The sequence below is a fragment of the Cercospora kikuchii genome (genome assembly GCF_019650295.1).
Source record: "Cercospora kikuchii DNA, contig_00004, whole genome shotgun sequence".
Taxonomy (NCBI): domain Eukaryota; kingdom Fungi; phylum Ascomycota; class Dothideomycetes; order Mycosphaerellales; family Mycosphaerellaceae; genus Cercospora; species Cercospora kikuchii.
Genome location: NW_025408585.1, coordinates 1,043,495 through 1,064,057, shown reverse-complemented (window position 1 = coordinate 1,064,057; position 20,563 = coordinate 1,043,495). Strand labels below are relative to the sequence as shown.

Below are 20,563 nucleotides of genomic sequence, written 5' to 3'. Positions count from 1 at the left end.
AAATGGCAATCTCACGGAAAAAAGCACCACAACTCTGCGTATGACGCATCACATAGCACTGGACAGTATCTCGAAAGCATTGCTTTTGTGCTTCTATCGACTAGCTTGCTTGTTTGCCGCCTTCTCCAAAGTGTTTGTATACACCTTTCTTTTCGTCTCGTCGTAGCATCATTGCACTTCTTCCATAGAAATGCATGTGGTCTACTTCATGAACTTACTGGCCAGGTTCATCAGACCACCTAGGCCTCCACCACCGCTGGACGAGCCACCTCCCGATCCACCCATTTCGCTCTTCATATACATCTTGAGCGCCATCTTGGCTGCACTCTCGACTGCACTCTGCTTGTCTCCGCTCTGCACATTGCCTTGTGCACTCTGCTGATCAAACAACTTGGCAGCTTGACCCATGGCCATGCCAATGAAAGCGTTCTGGCCTCCACTACTGCTGCCGTGTCCAGACGAGGAACCGCCTTGGTTGAACATCTTCAGAGCTTGCATGGCAGCTGCACCGCCAATGCCCCCTGCTGTAGCTTGACCGCCGGATCCTCCTTCATTGCCATAGTACTGCTTGTGCTGCCGCACAGCATCTTCCTCATCGATGTCCTCTTCCTGGATCTTATTCTTGTTTCCGGAGAGAGCACCAAGGACGGTGCTGAAGAGGCTCGAATCCCCGCTGTCGCCGGCGTGCTGACGGGCTTCGTGCTCGGCGCCAGAAAAGTCATCAGGGCCTCCTCCGTATGCGCCTCCGCCTCCATACGAGGTACCGCTGGACTGGCCGTGACCCTGGCCGTAGCGCTGGCCTTCAGAGTAGGAGCCCTCTTGACGTCCGTGGTCAGATTGGTGACCAAAGCCTTGCTCTTGACGTCCTTCCTGGCGGCCACCGTATGAATCGTTTCCGTAACCGCCTTCTTGTCGACCTCCAGAGCCGTAGTCGTCACGACCTCCATCATATCGGCCTCCTTCCTGACGTCCACCACCGTACGAATCATTGCCGTCCTGGCGACCCCCATAGCCTCCGCTCTCTTGTCTTCCGCTGCCATACTCGTCTCGTCCTCCGTATCCACCACCTTCTTGCCTACCTCCTCCATAGCCTCCACCTTCCTGTCTGCCACCTCCGTATCCTCCCTCTTGTCTTCCTGATCCGTATTCGTCACGTCCACCTCCATAGCCGCCCTCCCCACGACGCTCATCTCGACGTCCATAGTCATCCCCGCCACCGCCTCCTCCGTAGTACTCGTTGGAAGCCATATTGACTGGGAAAGTTGTCAGCGATCCGTGAGATGCCGACTGGGTTTCGTTCTCGCTAACCTGATGCAAAATCGTTGATTGTGTTGCTGGTTTGTGATAAAATTCCTTACACAGTGATGGTGATCGAAGGAAGAACTTCACAAGCCCCGAATTCAATTCCGTCTATAGCTCCTACCTAGCTTGCGTGTCGCCAACTGAGCATGCCTCAATGTTCCACCGACTGAGCTTGTTACGTCAGCGGGGCAGCGTTCCAGAACACATCATGGTGGGGTCACGAACGCGTTACACGTTCACTTGATCTTGCACTGCTGAACTCAAAAACAGGGAAATGCATGTGGCACAGCAGGCGAGATGTGTGTGTGAAAGATAACATCATGTCTTCAGGGGTGGATCAAGAGGTAGGACGGATGACGAAGGTGTATTGAAAACAATATACAAGCAATCCAGTGTCTCGTCAACCGAATTCAACCCCATCTGAGTTTCAAGGCTGCGAAGAGCGAAGTGCACCTGCTAAATACAAAGAATCACAAGCAAGCTTTACGCGCAGGAGCGACCGTTTGCTACCGCAACACTTTCGGACTGGCAGCCGTGAATACATCACCAACAAGGTGGTACCACAAGCAAACAAGAACATAATTCACCAAGACCACATCCACTCCAAAACTCGCATCAGTCTACCTAAAAACTTGCAACGCTGAACCCAAGCTTTCCAAAACACAATCATGTCCTCGCTCACCATCATATCCGCCACAATCCTCGTCCTTATTGCCATCTTCGCAGCCTACATCTACCTAGTCGGCATTCCACCCGAACTCAAACGCGACTTGGAGAGAAAAGCACTGCGAACAATGGGCGAAGTAAGTCTTGCCAGCCATGAGCTCTCCACAAATATCATTCTCGATGGTTGCCAATTGCTAACGCACGTCACCTGCAGAACAAAGCCTCATATCTCTTCCAAAGCCAACTTGACAAGGTGCCCGATGGGCCAGCGGGCGATGTGAAGGAGTTCAAGGACGTGAAGAAGGGGTTAGGAAATTTGGGTGGCGAGGCGTTGAAGAATCCGCTTGGCAAGACATTGGGTGAGACGGGCGATGAGGCGACGAGGCCGTTTACGGGGAGGTAGCTGGAGATGATGACAGACAACTAGCAGGGCGAGAGACGGGAGGTGCGAAAGCAAGCTTATCTTTGGTCGCGAGACCAAAGACCGAATGCATTTGGCGAAGAGCAGGACGTCTGCAAAGTGCGATTCAAACGTGAGCGTCATTCGTATACTGTATTGCCAAAAGGGTATCTAGTAGGACTCGTAACCGTACCGTTTCATTCCAATCATACCATCTCATTGCGGATCTGTATCGCATCAGGCCCCTTCTCCACCTCTCCCTCTCACCTTCATCCACCCGCTGACCTGCTTCTTTCTCTGACCCTCATCCGCAGCAGAAGAGCTTCTGTCCTCTTCAGCGCCATCATGTGCTGCAACGGTCATGATGCTCATTGCAGGGTGCCGAGATTCGAAGGGGCGCCGAGAGCCACCAACTAGTACGGGTGCATCGCCTGTACTCTCCTCATCCCATTCCTCCATCTCCACGACATCCCACTCGGCGCGAGAGACTTCGTTATAAAGATGGCTGCGCAGCTTATCCGCAAGACGGGTGGAGGACGCCAGTCGCCAATTCTTCATGAGTTCGGAGGCTTCGGCTGCAAAGAGGTTGTGTGAAGCTGAGGTGTGCGAGAAGACCCCAAGATGAGTGGCGCTTTGTTGTTGTGCGTCTTTGGCTGATGTTGCTGTTACTCTGCTTGATGTGCCGGTTGTCTGTCGGTCAAGCGCCGGTCGTGGTTGGTGCTTGCGATGTTGCGTAAGGAGTAGCTGATACAAATTCTTGCCAACAGCACAGATGTCATCGAAGCCGTTGATGCCATCGACACCCTGCGACTTGCATAGCCATGCAACGTTGTAAGCGAGCATCGTGATGCCCTCAATGTATAGTCCGTAGGCCTTGGGGTCGTCCTTGAGCAGTTGAGCAAGAGGTTTCTCGAGCCAGAGAGGACGAGGACGTGGCAAATTGTGTTCGATGATGCGAGATGCCGCAGGACTTGACGACTGACTGGAAGACAAGCCGGGAAAGGCGATGTCACTATGCTTATAGCTTGACTTCTCTGGCATGACAGCAGCGCGAGGGAACTTCTCGTGAGGCAGTAGAATCTCTCCTGGCAAACGCACTCCCAAATAAGTCGCGCAGAGGTTCAGCAGACGTGCAACGTTCTCAAAGCTCTCCGAGACCAGGTCGTGTGGTTCTGCAATGGTCCTTCCGCCGACCAAGGGCGCCTTCGCTGCGGGTTGTGTTCTGATGTTGAGCTCTCGCAAGTCTGGCACAACAATACTGCCCAGAACGTACTCAGACCTTCCATCCGCGCCTTTGCGTCGATGAAAATTCATCGCCAACGCAGCTTCGCGACACAGCAAGAGCCGAGCATCGACAATCCTGCTGCGCACTTTTTCAAGCCTTTGAGATGCCTTCTTGGTAGTCGATAAAACTGGTTCCGTAGCTCGAGGCCTTACTCTTTCAAACTCGTCCTTCTGCACTGCAAGCGCCTTACGCCGGTTGGCGGCATCTTCTTTCTGAGCCGCAATATGCTGTTGAAACTGCTCGAGCTCGCGCTTCAGATCGGCGGCCTTGTCCACGATGCTGTCGATGCGCAGCTCAGCGGCCGTCGTCTGTGCCTGTGAGCGCTCCAGCCCATGTCTTCTCATACCAGTAGTGATAGCATCGAGGTCCGCATCTTCAGGCAAGGCTGCCAGCACTCCATCATTGCCCGGTCGCACTACTGCCTCTGCTTGTGCACGATGTTTTTCCTGATCGAGCAGAGCGGCGGCCTGCTTGAAGCGCCCATCATACAAAGAGACTTGCGCACAGCTAGGACACAGAGGCCTGCGGCGTTCTCCAAACGGGCGAGAGCATATGTCACAATCCATTTCAGCGTGCGCTCGCTGCGGCGATGGCTACTAATCGGTCGAGGAACAGCGGAAAGCGATGTCTGATCATGTTGATGATCGTTGAGAGGAGGTCTTTATCGCTCAGGGATCGATCTATGCTTTCGACATGATTTCTGGAAGCGTGGTGTGGTGATGAGAAAGATCGGTTCACCACACGTGCGTGAATGTTGTAGATCTGGATCGCGAATTGAGGTCATCTTCCGGCGCGTCCGCGTGATCGCGCGAGGCCGGACCGTGCGCTGCTTTGGGCAAAATGGGGATTGGACAGACAATTGCCTGAGGCCTGCGCTACAGCTAATGAAGGAGAGCCTTCGCCTTCGTATCGTTGAATTGCCACTCTAGCCAACAGTACATGCGGCTTACAATGCTGTTATGCGGCACTGCGCTCGTTGTCATTCATCGTGACTGCCGGTCCTTTTCCAGAGTCACGTGATCGCGCGCTGGGAAGTCGCGTCACACCAAGTCTCGTGCTTGCCATCGCCTTGCCGATCACTTCTTGGACATTGCCATGCTACCATCGACATACCTCTCACCCGAGTCTCAGGGAAATCCTGACAAGACTTCGGATCAGCCCTCGTCACCGCTTAGCTCGCTTGGAAGCTCACCGTCCCCACCGACGCAGAGAGAGATGGAGGCAGGTAGGACAGACATCGCTTCGAGTGAAGCCATGCCTCCGCCGGAAAAGCCAGATGCTGCATCGAAGTCTGCCAACGCGTCTTCAAAGCGCTCGCATGACAAAATGAACGAACGAGCAGAGCGTGCCTCCAGTAGGCAAGATGATGCTGAATCCGACACTACCAAAGGGTCCATCCGCGGCAAGAACCGTGCAAATAGCGCTGACTCGGTGAACACTGTCACGAACGTCTCACAGGATGAAGGCCCATCATTGCGAGAAACAGATATGAACACTGAAGGCTTGTCTCCACAACCACCACAGTCAGCTCAAGGACCAGTCGCTTCACAGCCGAAACAAAAGGCAAAGTCACAACCGAAAAAGTCCAAGTCGAAGAAAGCTCCGAAGCCTGTACAAGATCAGCCAGTCACCGACGATGAGGCAGAGAATGACCTCGACTCTTCCGCGGACGATGTTGACGCGCCTGAACTTCCCGATCAGCCAATCGAAGGGTTCGACTGGAACGGTCTCATCTATGACTACCATCAGAAGACTCGTGGCCTGGACCAGCAGGAGAGCGATATCATGGAAGGTTGTCGCCAGCTCATGGATGTGAGTAGCGTGTCCGAACCATCAAAGGAGCAGAACTGATGCTCTCTCAGTTCTTTGAGGCCTGGGCCGTTGTGGGCAGCAGAAAGGAGACAGCTCGCAGCTTCAAACGGTGAGCAATCTGCTCCTCAACGGCTGCCCTACCACTAACAATTTGTTGCAGCCTCAAGACACAGATGGCCTACGTTGAGCGTGAAGAATATGACCTGGACCAGAAGCGGCTGCACTGTGAGTGCAGCGATAGCATGCTCTTCTCTATTGCCGTGGCTAACATGCATGCTAGACATCCAAGTGGTTAACGCCTTCAAGAGTGCGTTACAGCTCCTTGCGAATCAGTGATCGGTTGGTGACTTTTTTCCAGCTGTCGGCGTTCTTCTCAATAAGCCTGACTGGCACCAGAGTATCGTACCGACACGTCGACGAATGTCACGCCTGAGCACATCGCTCGACCAGCAAGCTTCGGGCATTACCACTCGTTCAAGAGATCGTTCGGCTCCCGTGCTTCAATTCCGGGAATCGGTGCCATCCATTGCTGATGATATCGATATGAAGAAATATCATATCACGGACTTTCACGCATCTCGTTGTGTGATCTTATGAAGGCAAGACCCGGTGCATCCACGTGTGCCTTTATGTTTATTCGCATGATACCCATTTGACTTTTTTAAAACGCACGACGACATAGATTATTGTGCATTGGCTTCGACGACCGCGCCTGCATGCGCCGCGGCAGCCTGTGGTTGCCTGATCATCGTATAGTACAACAAAGCGTTGTGTTAATACATCTCAATACTGTTCTTTTTTGTCCTTAGACCCGCATTTGAGACGGTGTAGTACACAAGTTCTCCATCATGAATTCGAGGAGGATCTTCGCTGACCAGCGGTCACCCGGCAGTCTGGTTGACTTGCCATCCTCGGAGTGTTGGTGTACTCAGGAGAAAGCTTGATATACCCGTTGCTGCTCCTCGCTCTGGCAGGATGTAGGGAGCTCTTGCTGAGATCTTTCGTCAATGTACACCTTCGGCTTTTGGGCAATAGACCGTCGCGCTTGTTGTCCATGATGACGCTACTCAACGACGATGAAGACAGTCGGTCGGGTTTGGGTAGATTTGGTGGTGGTCTGAGCGTGAAACTGGGCGCAGATCTAGCGGCAGAGGCTTCCGGAAGTTTGGGTTGCGTGACAGGGTCTCGACTGTTTGCGCGTCGAGGGAATCAAGTTTGTCGTGATGCGCGTGGACGTATCATGATGCTCAGACTGCTCGCAGCCATGGCGCAACATGACAGGACAGCGAGAGATGAACGCGTCGTTCCTGCGTCGTTCTCGCGTCTGTCTGCAGGGCCCGAAGAAACGGCAAGCGTCGTGCTGTGCTTGGGCGATTCTGCTGCGAGGAAAAGGGCAGATTAATTTACCTTGAACCTTGTCAAATATCCCTCCCCGCGCGCATGCGTTTGTCATGGCCCGATCGACGACCTCGAGGCGACTACTGACTGTAGCAGCAACACCAATCTCGCTGTCGAGCACACTGCACTGCTGCTGCTGCTCCAGTACGGGACATGTTGCGCGCGCTGCTGCAGACGCTCGTGGCATAGCAACAACCTTCTCCACACGCAGGCGAGCGACGCCACCTAACCCTAGCCAGTGACCGCGACGTGCAGCTGCGCCTGTCGGATCTCCCGCCGGAACGTCAATAATAATCAACATGGCACTGCAAACACCGCGCAGTGGCCTGCAGCGCCCGTCCTTCGGCACCGCGTCCTCGCCCTCGCTGCGCGCCTCCGCCCAAGCTGCCTCGCGAAAGGCCAGTCTGCAAGCCCTCAACGGACACAAGAGCGTCACCCCCGTCAGGATGGACGGCGAAGGCCTGGAGGTCGGCGATGTCGTCAACGTGCCCGGCGACATGTTCGGCATCGTCAAATTCGTGGGCAGCGTGCGCGGGAAGAATGGCACATTCGTGGGCGTTGAGCTGGACAAGGACTTTGCGGCGCGGGGCAAGAACGATGGCGACGTGGATGGGTAGGGTCGTTCACAGAGGGCACAGGAGGGTGAACATCTGACTGACACCGTGTCTAGGACACAGTACTTCCGCACCTCTATCCCCGGCGCTGGCATTTTCCTGCCTGTGCACCGCGCCGAGAAACGACAGTCGCCTGGCTCCTTCCCCTCCACGCCCCTCACGCCTACCTACAGCACTGGCATGAATGGCGGCGCCGCTCCCAAATTCTCGCAGTCGCTCGGTCCTGGCGCCCGGCCACATAGCCCGCAGTTCAAGCCTAGGAGGCCATCTCTGCCACGGCCAGAGTCACCACTGCGGAGGCAGACACCCAATTTACAACCCACCCCAGCGCGCAATCCGCTTGCGAGCAGCACGAGGGGTACCCGAACAGCCACGACACCAGGAAAGCCGAACCTGAAAGCGTCTACGTCCGGACGGACCTCCAATGCCGTGCCGACTCCACGACCATATTCGCGGACCGGGTCACGACTCGGCCACAGGCCTGACGACATTCAAGAGGAGAAAACACCAGTCGGAGTTGCCAGATCCGCAGATCGTAGAAATGGCAGCCAAAGCTCCACCAAGTCCTTCTCGCAACCTCTGCGCGCATCATCACGGATGGGTGGAGCCGCAGACGAGGAACTGCACAGGTTGCGAGCAGAACTTGCGGAGCGGGATAAGAGACTGGCCGAGCAAGCGGCGAATTTGGCCGATATGGAGGCCAGTGTGAAGGAACTGTCAGGGCTTCTGCCCACAGAAGGCCAACTAGACCGCAAACCCTCCTTTATCCGCGACGAAGACGATGCCAGCACCGCACAACTCCGGCAGATGCTGAGGGAGAAGAACGAGAAGATCCAAATCCTGACGGCAGAGTTTGACGCCCACAGAGCCGACTTCCGCAGTACTCTAGACTCACTGGAAATGGCGAGCTCAGAGACGGAGCGCGTTTATGAAGAGCAGAAACAGGATCTGATCGCTCAGGTCCAGGAACTGTCACAACGGCTGGGAGAGCTGGAAGACTTGAACCAGAGCAAAAAGGAATTCGACGACGTTGCGAGGCAGCTTAAGCAGCTGGAAGACTTTGTGCAGGAACTCGAGGAAGGGCTGGAAGACGCGAGGAGAGGTGAGGCTGAGGCGAGAGGAGAGGTGGAGTTCTTGCGCGGAGAGGTGGAAAGAGGCAGGTCGGAGCTGAAGCGAGAGAGGGAGAAGGCAGCTTCTGCCATGGCCTCGAACGGCGGTGGCATTTCGCCGAAAGAACTGGAGCAGAAAGAAGATGAGATCCGAGGACTGAAGGCCATCATCCACTCCTTTTCCACAAGCCCTGACTCTAGCAAGAGCATCACGGGACTGGATGAAGTCAACAAGCTGCGAGCTGCACTCGATGAGAGCCACAAAGAAAAGGAGACTCTCGAACAGGAACTGGAGCAGCTGCGTCGGGACAGCGCTCTCAACAATGGCCATGCACGGAACGAGAGCGAAATGACGGCCACTCCAGATCAAGCTCCCTACGTGCGCTCGCGCAGCGACACAGTCAAGCAAACGTTTGCCGAGCACGCCAAACGCACAATAGCAGCCACCAACGGCGATGTCGACAGCGGAAGTAAGCCTTCCGACAGCTCGTCCGCCGCTTTGTTCTGCGAAATGTGTGAGTCTGCCGACCACGATACATTGGATTGTAACCACTTCCAATCGCATCCTGATTCCACCAACACGGACGCTTCGGGTGACCACCCTCCGGATTCGGACGAGGATTATTCGGCGTCATTCAAGCATGCGAGACATCCTAGTGCTGCTCCCGCACCATTATCTCTGGGGGCATTTGGGAAGAGCTCGAGTAAGGAGAACATGGACCCATTGGTGGAGAAGGCCGGAGAAGAGGAGACTGCGAAGGGGCCGAAGGACGGTGAGAAAAAGAAGGCTGAAGGAGACGAAGAGAAGTGGTGTGCACTCTGTGAAAAGGATGGGCATTTGGCCTACGAGTGTCCGGATGAGCAGTACTAGCTGAGTGCGCGCCACGAAGGGTAGCGTGAATATGTGACCCAAGCAAGTGTTCTTCGCTGGAAATGGGCGCTGGGAGTGCGAGTCGCGACTTTTGGAGCGAACAGGGCAGGGAAAATCATGAAACCTGAGGATCATGATGACTTGCGTTTTGGAGCGAGCAAGCGTCTTTTTGGTGGACTCAGCGAAAGACATTCTGTTGCTACCTGCGTGCCACGATGGATATAAAGAATTCGTGCTGTGCTGTGGCTGGTTGGCTGTGCCATTTTTCCTTTCTCTTTTATATGAACTATACCATGTTTATTAGGTTAATAATTAATGCTCTGAAGAGTCTACCTTGGTGGTCATTCTACTTTCTACCATGATGTTTTAGCCCGACTTGGGGGTCTTTCTGTGGATGTCTTTTTTGACTTCAAGATGGGCTTCGGGAGGTGGGTTGGGCATCCAGGTGATCAAGCTCGACTGGGTGGTGATGTAGGTTAACTGGACTGCTGTTTGACAGAGAGGCATGAAGAATCTCAACACTTCATTGAAAGAAGCTGGGAGAGAAATGGTGGGGCCAGTGTGACAGTGTCGGTATTGTGGTTCAGATTAGTAGCTTCAGCAACAACGCCTGACGACGTCTCTTTCTGTTCTCGGCACAGAACGAGTATTCGGAGTTGTGCTCAGGTGCGGAGCGCGGGGTGGTAATATATTTCGACGTAAGTGTTGGATAATGATCCTGCTGCTTCCACGGCGGGGATGCATCCTCCGGTGTGGTGTGATATGTGAGCGGCGAGTAACGAGAGCAAGGAGCTTGTACTGAAGTATATATCCCTGTGCGGAGTTGCCTTTTGTGTTTGTCAGTTGGTCAGTAGGGCTGGCTGCTTCAGCGCTCTGCAATGTATATTGCCTTCGAGGCCTGTTAGGGCCAGCTACTTGTAATTTGCTGCATGTGGTGTTGAAAGACTGCTCTGGACTCGAAGTACTTGCGCCGTTGAATCTCGTGTGGACAGACTGCTCTGGGGCCGAATTACATATCTATTGCCTCCTCGGCTGTAGCTCTGTTGAATTACCTTGTCAGGATGTGCATCGGCTGGCTCGCCTCGCTGCTGAAGTCGCTCGCTTACCTGCTTTGCCGCTCCGGACATACTAATTAATCATGCAGCATTGCATGCAGTAGCATATCTCGCTGCAGAAGTAGTCTGTGAAGAAGAGCGACAGTTCCGCTCTGTATCTCCTACCTCGGAGGGAAAATGCAAATTTCGCGACCGGTGTGGTGAACACCAGCCTTCCTTCACATGCGATGACACAAGCTGAAGCTTGCGTGACGCCACTTGCTCGACGCTGGTCGATGGCTCACGGCAACGAGATCTATACGAGGCGGCGAGTGTCTGCGGTCAGACGTAGGCCCGAGCGGTCTGAATCAGTCAGCAAGGCGTGTCGCGTGAGAAGTGCTCCGTCTGATGCAAGGTGCGACTCCGGCCAATGGTCCTGAATCCCGACCGAAACCTCCATCTCGCGGGCCCGACAACGGGGAGATTGTCCTGGCATTGATCCTCATCCAGGTGGAATCGGTCTATCGCATCCGAAAGAGCGACGTCCGCGATACTGGTATTTCGCTTGTGGGAGCACGCAAGGTGGACGACTCGGAACGTTCCCCCATATGCGAACTGCATGGTGCAGGAAGCCGTACCGCTCCTGCCTTGTTACACAGCAGCAAAGGCCCCATCAAGTCGACCTCACCTCCTCTGCGCCCTGTACTCCCACATCCCTTCTCGAGCTTCACCTCGTCGTCAGATGGGCATATGTTTGAGGTCCACAAGGTTTGCCTCTTCGGCAATACGTCCGGCACCAAGAAACGCGCTGCGCTGGCCAGTGGAGAGCTCTCCAAGCTCCAAAGCTTCATGGGCGAATACGGATGATGGTGTAGGTGCGCTGTCGGTGAGGCCCACCAGCCGACTGCAACGGTTGTCACCGCTCATTGCCAATCTTTCATGTGTTGCTGCTGCTGGCGACGCTCCCGGGCCCCCGACGCGAGGAGTTGCGAGGGAATGGAACGACGGACCTCGGTTTCGCCCCCGGACGAGAACAGTCGGAGCGCTCTTGAGTGAATTCGAGCTGTGCGCCCAGGAACTTTATGGGCAGTTCGTGGCAGTTGGTGCCTATCGTCATCTAGAGTTGTCGGGGGGGTGCATGCAGGCGACGGCGGCCGCTCAGGACGAACGGATTTTGCCCGTGGCAGCGTTTTGCCGGTTGGAACCGCAATTTCGCGTTCCCATTACCACATCGCAGCGCCCTATCGTGCCATGTCAAGAGCTCGTGTGACTGCATTCACCAGCATCTCACCGCTCTCATTCGCCTTTCATTCACAAGAAACAGAGAAAGCACACATCCTGCGCATCCCAAGCTTCCTACAAACTTATCAGATGCAACAATAACCTTCGTCAGCCTTCCCATCCCACACTTGTACATCGTCCCAGCCCGTCCCGCCGGTACTCGTGGGGGAAAGCGTGGCATTCCACCTATTCGGGCCATTTCCATCAAGGTGTGATAGGCCGAGAGGGGCGGTCAAGCCCACCAGCTGCCTATTCAGACGCCCGCCCACCCACTGCTTCCCCATTTCCGTTCGTAACATATCCTCCACGCGCTTCAACATCCCACGCAACACTGTCGTTCCCGTCCACACGATTAGACAACAGCATCTCGCCGCGGACCGATCGCTGCCATGGCGCCACCCGCTGCCATTGACTCTCTCCGCGTGGAGGCCTATGCGGACACCGACGCTACTGCCATACCCATACCCGAACGCCTGACGATAGAAAAAGTTGCAAAGCGGCGTGCCGCGTCCGGCACCCTCAAGGCCGGGGTCGCTGCCTCTGCCGACCTATGTCGGTTCAAGGTACGGATCTGATAACGACGCCGCACAGCCAGCCTTGTGGAGAGTGCCCAGCTGATTCCTTCGTCCAGGGTCGAACAAGCCACTTGCACAAGAGCCTCGCCAAAAGGTGGGATCGTGAGTAGTGTCTCTCATTCGAGCTGCTGTATGTGTACAAGCGTGATCGCTAATTGTTATCAGATCGACTGACTCGTGAGACGACGACGAGAGGCGGCAGCTCATTGAAAGAGGCAGCTGCCTTTCTTGATACACCTGGATTGATATCTCTTGGCGGTGGTCTGCCTTCGTCCGAATACTTCCCATTTCAAGAACTTGATGTGAAAATTCCACGACCGTCCTATTTGGGACAAGAACAAGATGGGCACGCAGAGACTGAGATCATCTCTATGGGGATGCACGACATGGCGGAGGGAAAGTCGGGATTCGATCTGGCAACCGCATTGAATTACGGCCATGGCCACGGAGCACCTCAACTTCTACGCTGGCTTGTCGAGCATACTGAAATTGTGCACAATCCTCCTTATCAGGATTGGAGTTGTACCATGACTGTTGGATCTACCGCAGCTTGGGACATGACGTTGAGGATGTTTTGCAGACCCGGAGATTTCATCATCACTGAGCAATATTCTTTCCCTGCAGCAATTGAGACCGCCATTCCAATGGGCGTACGATGCGCTGCAGTAGCCATGGACGCTGGCGGAATGCTTCCCTCATCGCTCGATGAAATGCTCTCAAACTGGGACTCAGTCAAACGCGGAGGGCCCAAGCCGTTCCTTATGTACACAGTACCGACTGGACAAAATCCTACTGGCTCGACACAATCTATTGAGCGAAGACGACAGATCTACGCCGTTTGCCAGAAACACGATCTTTACATCTTCGAGGATGAGCCATACTACTTCCTTCAAATGCAGCCTTACACTGGACAAGATTCATCACCAGTACCGCCACCATCATCATATGCAGAATTTTTGACTTCGATTGTACCATCATTCCTCTCGATAGACGTTGATGGCCGTGTGATGCGCGCCGACTCTTTCAGCAAAGTTATCGCACCGGGTTCACGAACCGGCTGGATCACAGCATCCGAGCAAATCTGCAATCGCTTCCGCACACACGCGGACGTTTGCACACAAGGGCCTTCTGGCTTTAGTCAAATCGTCCTCTTCAAGCTTCTCGATGAGACGTGGGGACACCAAGGCTATCTCGACTGGCTCATGCACATCCGCCTCGAATACACGAAGCGACGCAATGTCATGATGGAAGCTTGTGAGCACTACCTTCCGAAAGACCTCGTCTCGTGGTCACCTCCTACTGCTGGCATGTTCCACTGGCTGCAGGTCGACTACAAGAAACACCCAGGTTACATCAATGGCACTAAGACGCTCGAGGAGATCGAACATGATATTTTCTTGGCATGTGTCCGACACGGCACATTGCTGATGAAGGGCGGGTGGTTTTGCGCCGACAAGATCGCAAAACGAGACACCATGTTCTTCCGCGCGACGTATGCTGCTGCGCAGTTCGATAAAATCGACGAGGCGATTCGCAGATTCGGAAATGCTGTGAGGGACGAGTTTGGTCGATTGCCGATGACAAATGGGCATACCAACGGACACGCTGTCACGAATGGTGTCAATGGTCATGCCAACGGGCATGCTATTTCCAATGGAGTCAATGGTCATGCGAACGGCCACGCGGTCATCAATGGCATAAATGGCCACAAGAACGGGTATACGAACGGACACGGGACCGTCAATGGAGCCAATGGCTACACAAACGGACACGCGTTTACCAATGGAGTCAAGAGCCACGCCAACGGGTATACAAATGGCCACACCAACGGCTACGCCAACGGATATACGAATGGTTATACCAACGGCACGCACTAATCCGCTCTTCGACTCTGCGAAGCATGGAAAAGCTGTACACGATCGGTGTACATAATGACTATGACGATATGGGTGGCGCTTCTGGAGTCTCGCTTGAACATGATTTGGTATACCTCGGCGTTGGATTCTTTTCTACCATGCTCTGTTGCAAATTTGAACTGCTGTGCCGCGTTCAAGCGCTTGAAGTTAAGAATTTGTTTGGCATCTAGCCCTGAAGATTTAGGCATGCAGTGTCGAGGATCGATTGGATAGCTGCATTGAGGAATGGAATATATTCTTATCACAAGGCACCCGTTCCACAGCGTGAGCTTGGCCCGCAGTGTTGGTAAGTGTAGCGTAGTGAATAGAAAGTGAGTTACAAGGGTGCAGCTTGCGCTAATGCAGCTAGTCGTGCTTCTGGAGAGCAGATGTTTGCTCCATTTCAAAGACAACTTGTAAAGCTCGCCGAGCTTCGCACAGGTTCATCGACACCGGATCTCAACACACTGTCGCCAAAGATCGCCATGCCAGCCGACGGCGACCAGAAGGGAGCGGCGCTGGCGGTAAGTCTTCGCTCTGAGCGTTTGCACCTTCACACAACCTGACAGATTGGCAACTCGAGTCGTCACCGCCAGCTGCTTCGATGGCGGAATCAATGCCATCAATTGCTGCACCACGAGTCTTCGGAGTCACGGAGCTGCTCGAGAACATTCTCATCAACTTGCCCTTCGAGGATCTGTTTGTCATGCAGCGCGTCGATAAACACTTCCACAGCACGATCGCCGGCTCGAAGGCACTAAGGACTATCATGCACCTCGAGTTGCAAGATATTTCTGACGAACAGATCGAACGCTGCATTTACCGATGGTCTTCTCCCTGTAACGAGCTGGAAAGAATCCTGGAGAGAAGAGGAGCTCTGAAAACCGCCCTCCTCGATGTGGGGCACGAACATTTTGGTGCAGGTCTGCTCGGGTTTCCGCATGAGCTGTCAGTGAGACACATTTTCATGCTCATGGGGTCTGAAGGAGATATCGTAAGTTCAACGGCATCTTGGAAACGTATGCGGGCAGGAAGGAGGGGTTGCACTACTGCAGCTTTGTTAGGGCACAGGTGTGGGTGCGTGGTTCAGGACATCGAACTGGGAGAGAATGCAACACTGGGGGATATCCTGGAGAGCTTTTAGAATCGTGAACGCAACGGAAAGGTGCAATGCTTGGAGCGACCTGACGAATGGCACCCTGCGGCAGGCAAGAGCAATGAGCAGATGCATGCGGACGAGGCGTATCCTGCGCGACCTCTAATCAATTTGGCGAAATCGGTCTGCAAGTGGCATCCACTTGTGATAGTAGGGCTGCTATGCGTGGCCTACGGAATTTGGAAACGGGACGCCTGATGCTGCAGACCTGGAGAAGTCAGGCACGTATACGATGGCCCATGGCAGGTGACCGTGCTTGGCATTCTGTAGTGGAATTACAAGTCAATGTCACTCGTGGAAGAACATCACGGAGATCAATTCCTCGAAGGTGAGAGGCATCTCTTCTATGCACACTTGAGCCTGGAGAGATCCAGCTGAAGAGGCCATTCGAAAGTGCAATAACCTTCTCTTCACAGCGGTGCGCTCGATGTGATGGACCATGGCTACTCTGCTTCTGAACTGTCGCTCCCTTCGGGCGCCAAAGATTGGATAGCTGCATTGAGGAATGGAATTTACCTCTATCATCACGGCCGATTGGTCTTCTCAATTTGAGTTGTAGCGTTAGTGAATGGAGTGGGACGCGATGGAGTGATACGCCAAGCAGACGTGTCGCTGAAGGTGAATAGAAAGTGAATATTGTGCCCGCTGCTCCCGCTAGTACAGTCTACCTGTATCACCACTAATCGCACCTTCATCAAGCAACTACTCGCTCGCTGAGCAATAATTCGCAGAACTTCTCAAACTTCGATAACGACAACAGCTCGAGTCGCAACAATGCGACCGCACGGAGAAGGCATGGCAGTTGAAGGAAGCGAAAAAGAGGTGTCGCCCAACGTAAGTCTTTGCTGCCAGCGGTCGCATATCCAGAATTTAACAGACCAGCAGCTCGAGTCCCCGATTCAGCCTACTACAATCGTGCCAGCCCCAGCTATCGCTGCACCACGTGTCTTTGGAATTACCGAATTACTCGAGATGATTCTCGTCAACCTGCCTTTGGAAGACCGCTTTGTCCTGCAGCGCGTCGACCAGCACTTCAACGCCACAATCGCTCGATCAAAGAAGCTGAAGAGCATCATGCATCTCGAGCCGCAGAACATCCCTGGTGACCAGATCCTGAGATCAAGCGAGCTTCTCGACTCCGAGGTGGGCGAGCTCGACTCCAATATAGGCAATGGCACTGCACTGGAACACGCACTGCTCCTAGTCGGAATACGCCACAGACATCCCTATTTCAAGATTGGCGGCCGGTTGGAAGTATGGAGCATCTTCGAGTATGATTGTGAGCTCGCAGAAGAGACTCCTGAGCCACGGCCGTCGTGGATACGTGTGCGCATAGGCAAAGGTGGCTTCCATCTCAGAGCTGCCAGTTTCCTGAGGTCGCCCGTCAAGATCCATGATGCAGACCGACTCGGGGAAGATGCGACACTGGGAGACATTCTGGATTTTTTCGAGAAGCACCGGAAATGTGAACGACAGCGGGTTTGGGTCCCGGTCGGAGGGAGAGACAAGGCGGTACTGGAAGAGGATGAGGAAGCTGTGTTGAAGTTTGATCGGAGCATCGATTTCGACAAAATTATCCATTCTCCTCTGCCTGGCACAAATTGACTGGAAGTTTGTGGTATAGTGGAACTGGAGAAGCGAGGCAGACGTCTCCTGGCTTCGATGTTGTCGATTATGTCTAACGTTTAAGAGAAGCGGTGTTTGGTCGAGCTCGCCCAGAAAAATTGCTCAGTTGCACGACTTGTCCTGGATTTGATCCAGTTATTGAACGGACACTCTGTTGCCGAGCTGCAGAATTGTTTCCAGTGTCGTAGGGGAACTCATCGATCGCATCATACGCCAGCTTGGTGGCCTTGCCTTCCGCAACCGAAGATCGTCTTCAACACCACCCAAAACGCACTGTGTGCATTCCATCTCTTCCACAACGGTCGTCACTTCTCACCCACATGTACCACCAATCGACCCCAACACCTCATACAACCAAGCCACGGTTTCAATCGCAAGGGTCCGCCGTTCACGCAAGCAACGACAAGCGACGCCACACGCGGAAGAACCAAAAGAATCTCCCCGACCCGGTTGACCACGAAAACCAAAACTCCTTTACATTACATGACGTTCGCTACCCTCTCACAATGCTTGCAAGCGAGCACGCTCTACGCACTATAGCAATGGCATTCATGAAGATCTTTTCAGAGAACCCGAACGCGTTTCCATCGGAGTGCTCTCCGCTCCAATGAACCATGGCAGCCTGACTCGAATAGAGAGTGCTCCCAGACTGGAAATAGATTGTAGCAGAAGTCGTGCCCATACATACATCTGTGACGAAGTTCTTGTAGACACTCCTTATACACAGATTTTTGCTTTCGTTCGTTCCTTCTTGTGCTGATTTTCTTGTGATCGTTTGGCTGCTTTTGGTTCCGTTCTTTTATTTTTGACAGACGCTACTGCTCCCTGAGACGTTGAAACTACCGATCTATCCTTTCACGCCAGTTCGACCACTTTGCAAGGAGTCAGATCACATACACGAAAGACGAAGATGTCGGTACCATATTCCACGATGTATTTGACATCGCCTGGGAGCTCAAGTTCTGGAAGTGCAAGCACGGATATGGCCTCAAGTATGTTCCTCGCCTGGCACGGTCGAGCAGCCTGCTAATCAGCTAGGAACAGCTTGCTCTGATATCGCGAACACGAATGGCAGCAATTGCGGCGATGACGGGGTGAACAAACAACAAAATCGAAATACGGCGGCCGGAAGCAAAAGTGGTGGGTTGATGGGCAAAGTTGTAGTTGTACTGCTGGCGGCTTGGATAGTGCTTTAGCTGGATTCGCCTCTTCCTGAGTGGACTCCGACACGGCCGAATCTTGCGTGGTCGGCGGCTGCTCTGACTGGCAGAACAGAACAGGTAGCGCCACGAGCAACTAGCGCGCAGAGGAAGAATATCGATGCTTCTTCCAATCCCGCTTGGAAGGCAGGAACGACACTGGAGCTTTCCATCTCGGAATCTCCCTGGAAGCCCTGCAGCGCATTTGAGGCGCCCGTTCTGTGGAGTATTGGTGTGAATAACTTTTCGAATTGTAGTAGCATTTTGGGCGGCTTACCCTGGCATTCAATGTCCTATCTGGCGCCGTAACGCCTTCACCCAGTCATTCCATTCCTCGCCTCGCGACCGGGCTGTCCAATGCGCTTTTTGTGACCGCATGTCGCCGAGTTCAAAGCACTCGTCCGCGAGGCTGCAGCGCAGTCTGCGCTTTCCTTCTCTCGTCATTCCAATATCCTACCTTCTCTTCACCCTCTGTGTCCGCGGTCGTCTCCTCCTATTCTGTCGAGCGCTTCCATCATGACCACTGAGTTGCCGCGGATAACACACATGCCGAGTCGGACCTTGTCGCCGTTTGCTTTGCTTTCGGTGGCTTCATCGAGGACGATGTTCAGGAAGACCTGCGTGTCCCAATTAGTCTCGACTGAGCTCCAGATCGTCCTCGCTTATAACTCACATCGTAGCCTCGTAATGTTCCCATGACCTTTCGCGAACCATTCAGCTGCACTTCGACGCGCTTGTCAAGGTACTGTCGCACTGGTTAGCTTCTATCGCCTGCGCGCATCTCGGAAACCCGAATTCATCGTCGACATTTGCAAGCCGGATGTTGTCCAACATTTCCCGATATCGCGGCGTGAGTCTCACCTTTTTCAGTTCTGGCTGTGCTTGAGGCATGATGGGCGGTTCGTGAAGTGACTATCGTGGGTGCACTTTGTCGCAAAAGTGCTCCACGAGAAAGTGGAAGTTCGTGACGCGTCACGTGAAATGTGCGGAACAGCCCGCTAGCCAATATCAGAATGTCCGGACTTCGCGCCTGGAGAAACCCGTCCCTATCTCCATGCTCTGTCATCCTATGCTGTGCTCAAGAGAGCTCTCGACAGCCACTGATATGGTAGATGACACCTCGCATCCATCGGATCCATCGTAAATCGTATCTCGGATCTACGCGTTGGCCCGAAGTGCCTATCTATAGCAGGCCACCATGTCACTGCTCAGCAGGCACCACTGCAGGGACGGCGTCGCGAACGCATAGTCGTTTGCAAGTTTGAATCTGAGCAAGACATTTCTGGACTTCTGTGGCATGCCAGTGCAAAGATGAGAGGCCAGGCTTTGGTGCTAGTCGATCACAGTGCTAATGCTTGAGCCAAGAATGCTCAGGTACAAGCTACTCAAGCTCTCAGAATACGAAGGACCTGGGAGAGATCCCACCGGGTGTAAGAGTGGTGTGTGGTCCGAAGACCCCGGGTAACACAGTCTTACACATGCCGGAGACATATCCCTAACTCCTCTCGAGATCGTAATCAATCCCAGTCGAGGAAGAATATGGACTGGCGTTGTTGACCACCTATCCATGATACAGCACAGCAAGATATATAAATCAGCAATGATGCTACCAACTAGACTTTGCTTTAGGTTACAACGACAGCAAATCACCACGCCTGACCAGACCTAGCTCACATAGACGAATATTCAAGGAGATCGCAAATTGCTTCACGATGTCCGATCAAGAATCATCCGAAAGACTCGCGAATATGAAGAAGACTTTGCAAGCACTGGTGCACGCATACAACGAATGGAATTATGAGGCCACGAAGGCCACGCAGGCCGAAGATTTCACCTTTGAGACACGTCCTTTGTCGATGGGCCGGGAACCATTGAATGGAGAGCAATTCAAGGACCTTTTCATCAACTTTCTGGCACCGAGTTTCAAAGATTTCAAGGTACGTGCTGCATTCTTGTCCTCTGCTCCCCATCATGCATCAACATGTCCGTCTCAGCTACGGCACAGAGAACGGCGGGTGCTTGACAATCACAAGATGAACAAAACATTGCTTGCTTTCGTGTTCTGCATTGTCATTGCGCCAAAGCCTACATTCTGACTCAATAACACGCCAGATCGAAGCAGAATCGATCATACATGATCCAGAAAGTCTGCAAAGTGTGCTCCATGGCTTTTTCAACATTTTGACCCCTAAGGACCACCCTGTCCGGCTCGAAGTAGTGATGCTCTTCAAGTTTAACGAGACAGGCGAGAAGTTTGTCAAAGTTCAGGAATTCTTCGACAGCAAAGTCTATCTCGAATCTACGAAAGCAATGCAAGCTGCGGCGAAGGGAGAGGAGTAG

At 53.5% G+C, this 20,563-nt stretch overlaps 9 protein-coding genes across 9 annotated transcripts; 6 read left to right on the top strand and 3 right to left on the bottom strand.

Moving 5' to 3' along the window:
* Window positions 1-201: 201 nt before the first annotated feature.
* Window positions 202-1,248, bottom strand: CKM354_000664600 (uncharacterized protein; the record flags this gene model as incomplete). Its single annotated transcript, XM_044801970.1, has 1 exon — window positions 202-1,248. One exon carries the CDS (start codon window positions 1,246-1,248, stop codon window positions 202-204), a length of 1,047 nt encoding a protein of 348 aa, XP_044657905.1.
* Window positions 1,249-1,970: 722 nt separating this feature from the next.
* Window positions 1,971-2,371, top strand: CKM354_000664500 (uncharacterized protein; the record flags this gene model as incomplete). The annotated part of the gene is made up of 2 exons (XM_044801969.1): window positions 1,971-2,105; window positions 2,183-2,371. 2 exons carry the CDS (start codon window positions 1,971-1,973, stop codon window positions 2,369-2,371), a joined length of 324 nt encoding a protein of 107 aa, XP_044657904.1.
* A 234-nt stretch (window positions 2,372-2,605) lies between these two features.
* CKM354_000664400 (uncharacterized protein) lies at window positions 2,606-4,219 on the bottom strand (the record flags this gene model as incomplete). Its single annotated transcript, XM_044801968.1, has 1 exon — window positions 2,606-4,219. The coding sequence occupies one exon, from the start codon at window positions 4,217-4,219 to the stop codon at window positions 2,606-2,608; it is 1,614 nt and encodes a 537-aa protein (XP_044657903.1).
* A 649-nt stretch (window positions 4,220-4,868) lies between these two features.
* Window positions 4,869-5,801, top strand: CKM354_000664300 (uncharacterized protein; the record flags this gene model as incomplete). The annotated part of the gene is made up of 4 exons (XM_044801967.1): window positions 4,869-5,465; window positions 5,516-5,574; window positions 5,626-5,690; window positions 5,746-5,801. 4 exons carry the CDS (start codon window positions 4,869-4,871, stop codon window positions 5,799-5,801), a joined length of 777 nt encoding a protein of 258 aa, XP_044657902.1.
* Window positions 5,802-7,162: 1,361 nt separating this feature from the next.
* Window positions 7,163-9,457, top strand: CKM354_000664200 (uncharacterized protein; the record flags this gene model as incomplete). The annotated part of the gene is made up of 2 exons (XM_044801966.1): window positions 7,163-7,476; window positions 7,534-9,457. 2 exons carry the CDS (start codon window positions 7,163-7,165, stop codon window positions 9,455-9,457), a joined length of 2,238 nt encoding a protein of 745 aa, XP_044657901.1.
* A 2,704-nt stretch (window positions 9,458-12,161) lies between these two features.
* Window positions 12,162-14,224, top strand: CKM354_000664100 (uncharacterized protein; the record flags this gene model as incomplete). The annotated part of the gene is made up of 3 exons (XM_044801965.1): window positions 12,162-12,335; window positions 12,404-12,449; window positions 12,513-14,224. The coding sequence occupies 3 exons, from the start codon at window positions 12,162-12,164 to the stop codon at window positions 14,222-14,224; spliced, it is 1,932 nt and encodes a 643-aa protein (XP_044657900.1).
* A 1,948-nt stretch (window positions 14,225-16,172) lies between these two features.
* CKM354_000664000 (uncharacterized protein) lies at window positions 16,173-17,003 on the top strand (the record flags this gene model as incomplete). Its single annotated transcript, XM_044801964.1, has 2 exons — window positions 16,173-16,232; window positions 16,284-17,003. 2 exons carry the CDS (start codon window positions 16,173-16,175, stop codon window positions 17,001-17,003), a joined length of 780 nt encoding a protein of 259 aa, XP_044657899.1.
* Window positions 17,004-18,687: 1,684 nt separating this feature from the next.
* Window positions 18,688-19,114, bottom strand: CKM354_000663900 (uncharacterized protein; the record flags this gene model as incomplete). Its single annotated transcript, XM_044801963.1, has 3 exons — window positions 18,688-18,840; window positions 18,897-18,968; window positions 19,085-19,114. The coding sequence occupies 3 exons, from the start codon at window positions 19,112-19,114 to the stop codon at window positions 18,688-18,690; spliced, it is 255 nt and encodes an 84-aa protein (XP_044657898.1).
* An 821-nt stretch (window positions 19,115-19,935) lies between these two features.
* CKM354_000663800 (uncharacterized protein) lies at window positions 19,936-20,563 on the top strand (the record flags this gene model as incomplete). Its single annotated transcript, XM_044801962.1, has 2 exons — window positions 19,936-20,160; window positions 20,336-20,563. 2 exons carry the CDS (start codon window positions 19,936-19,938, stop codon window positions 20,561-20,563), a joined length of 453 nt encoding a protein of 150 aa, XP_044657897.1.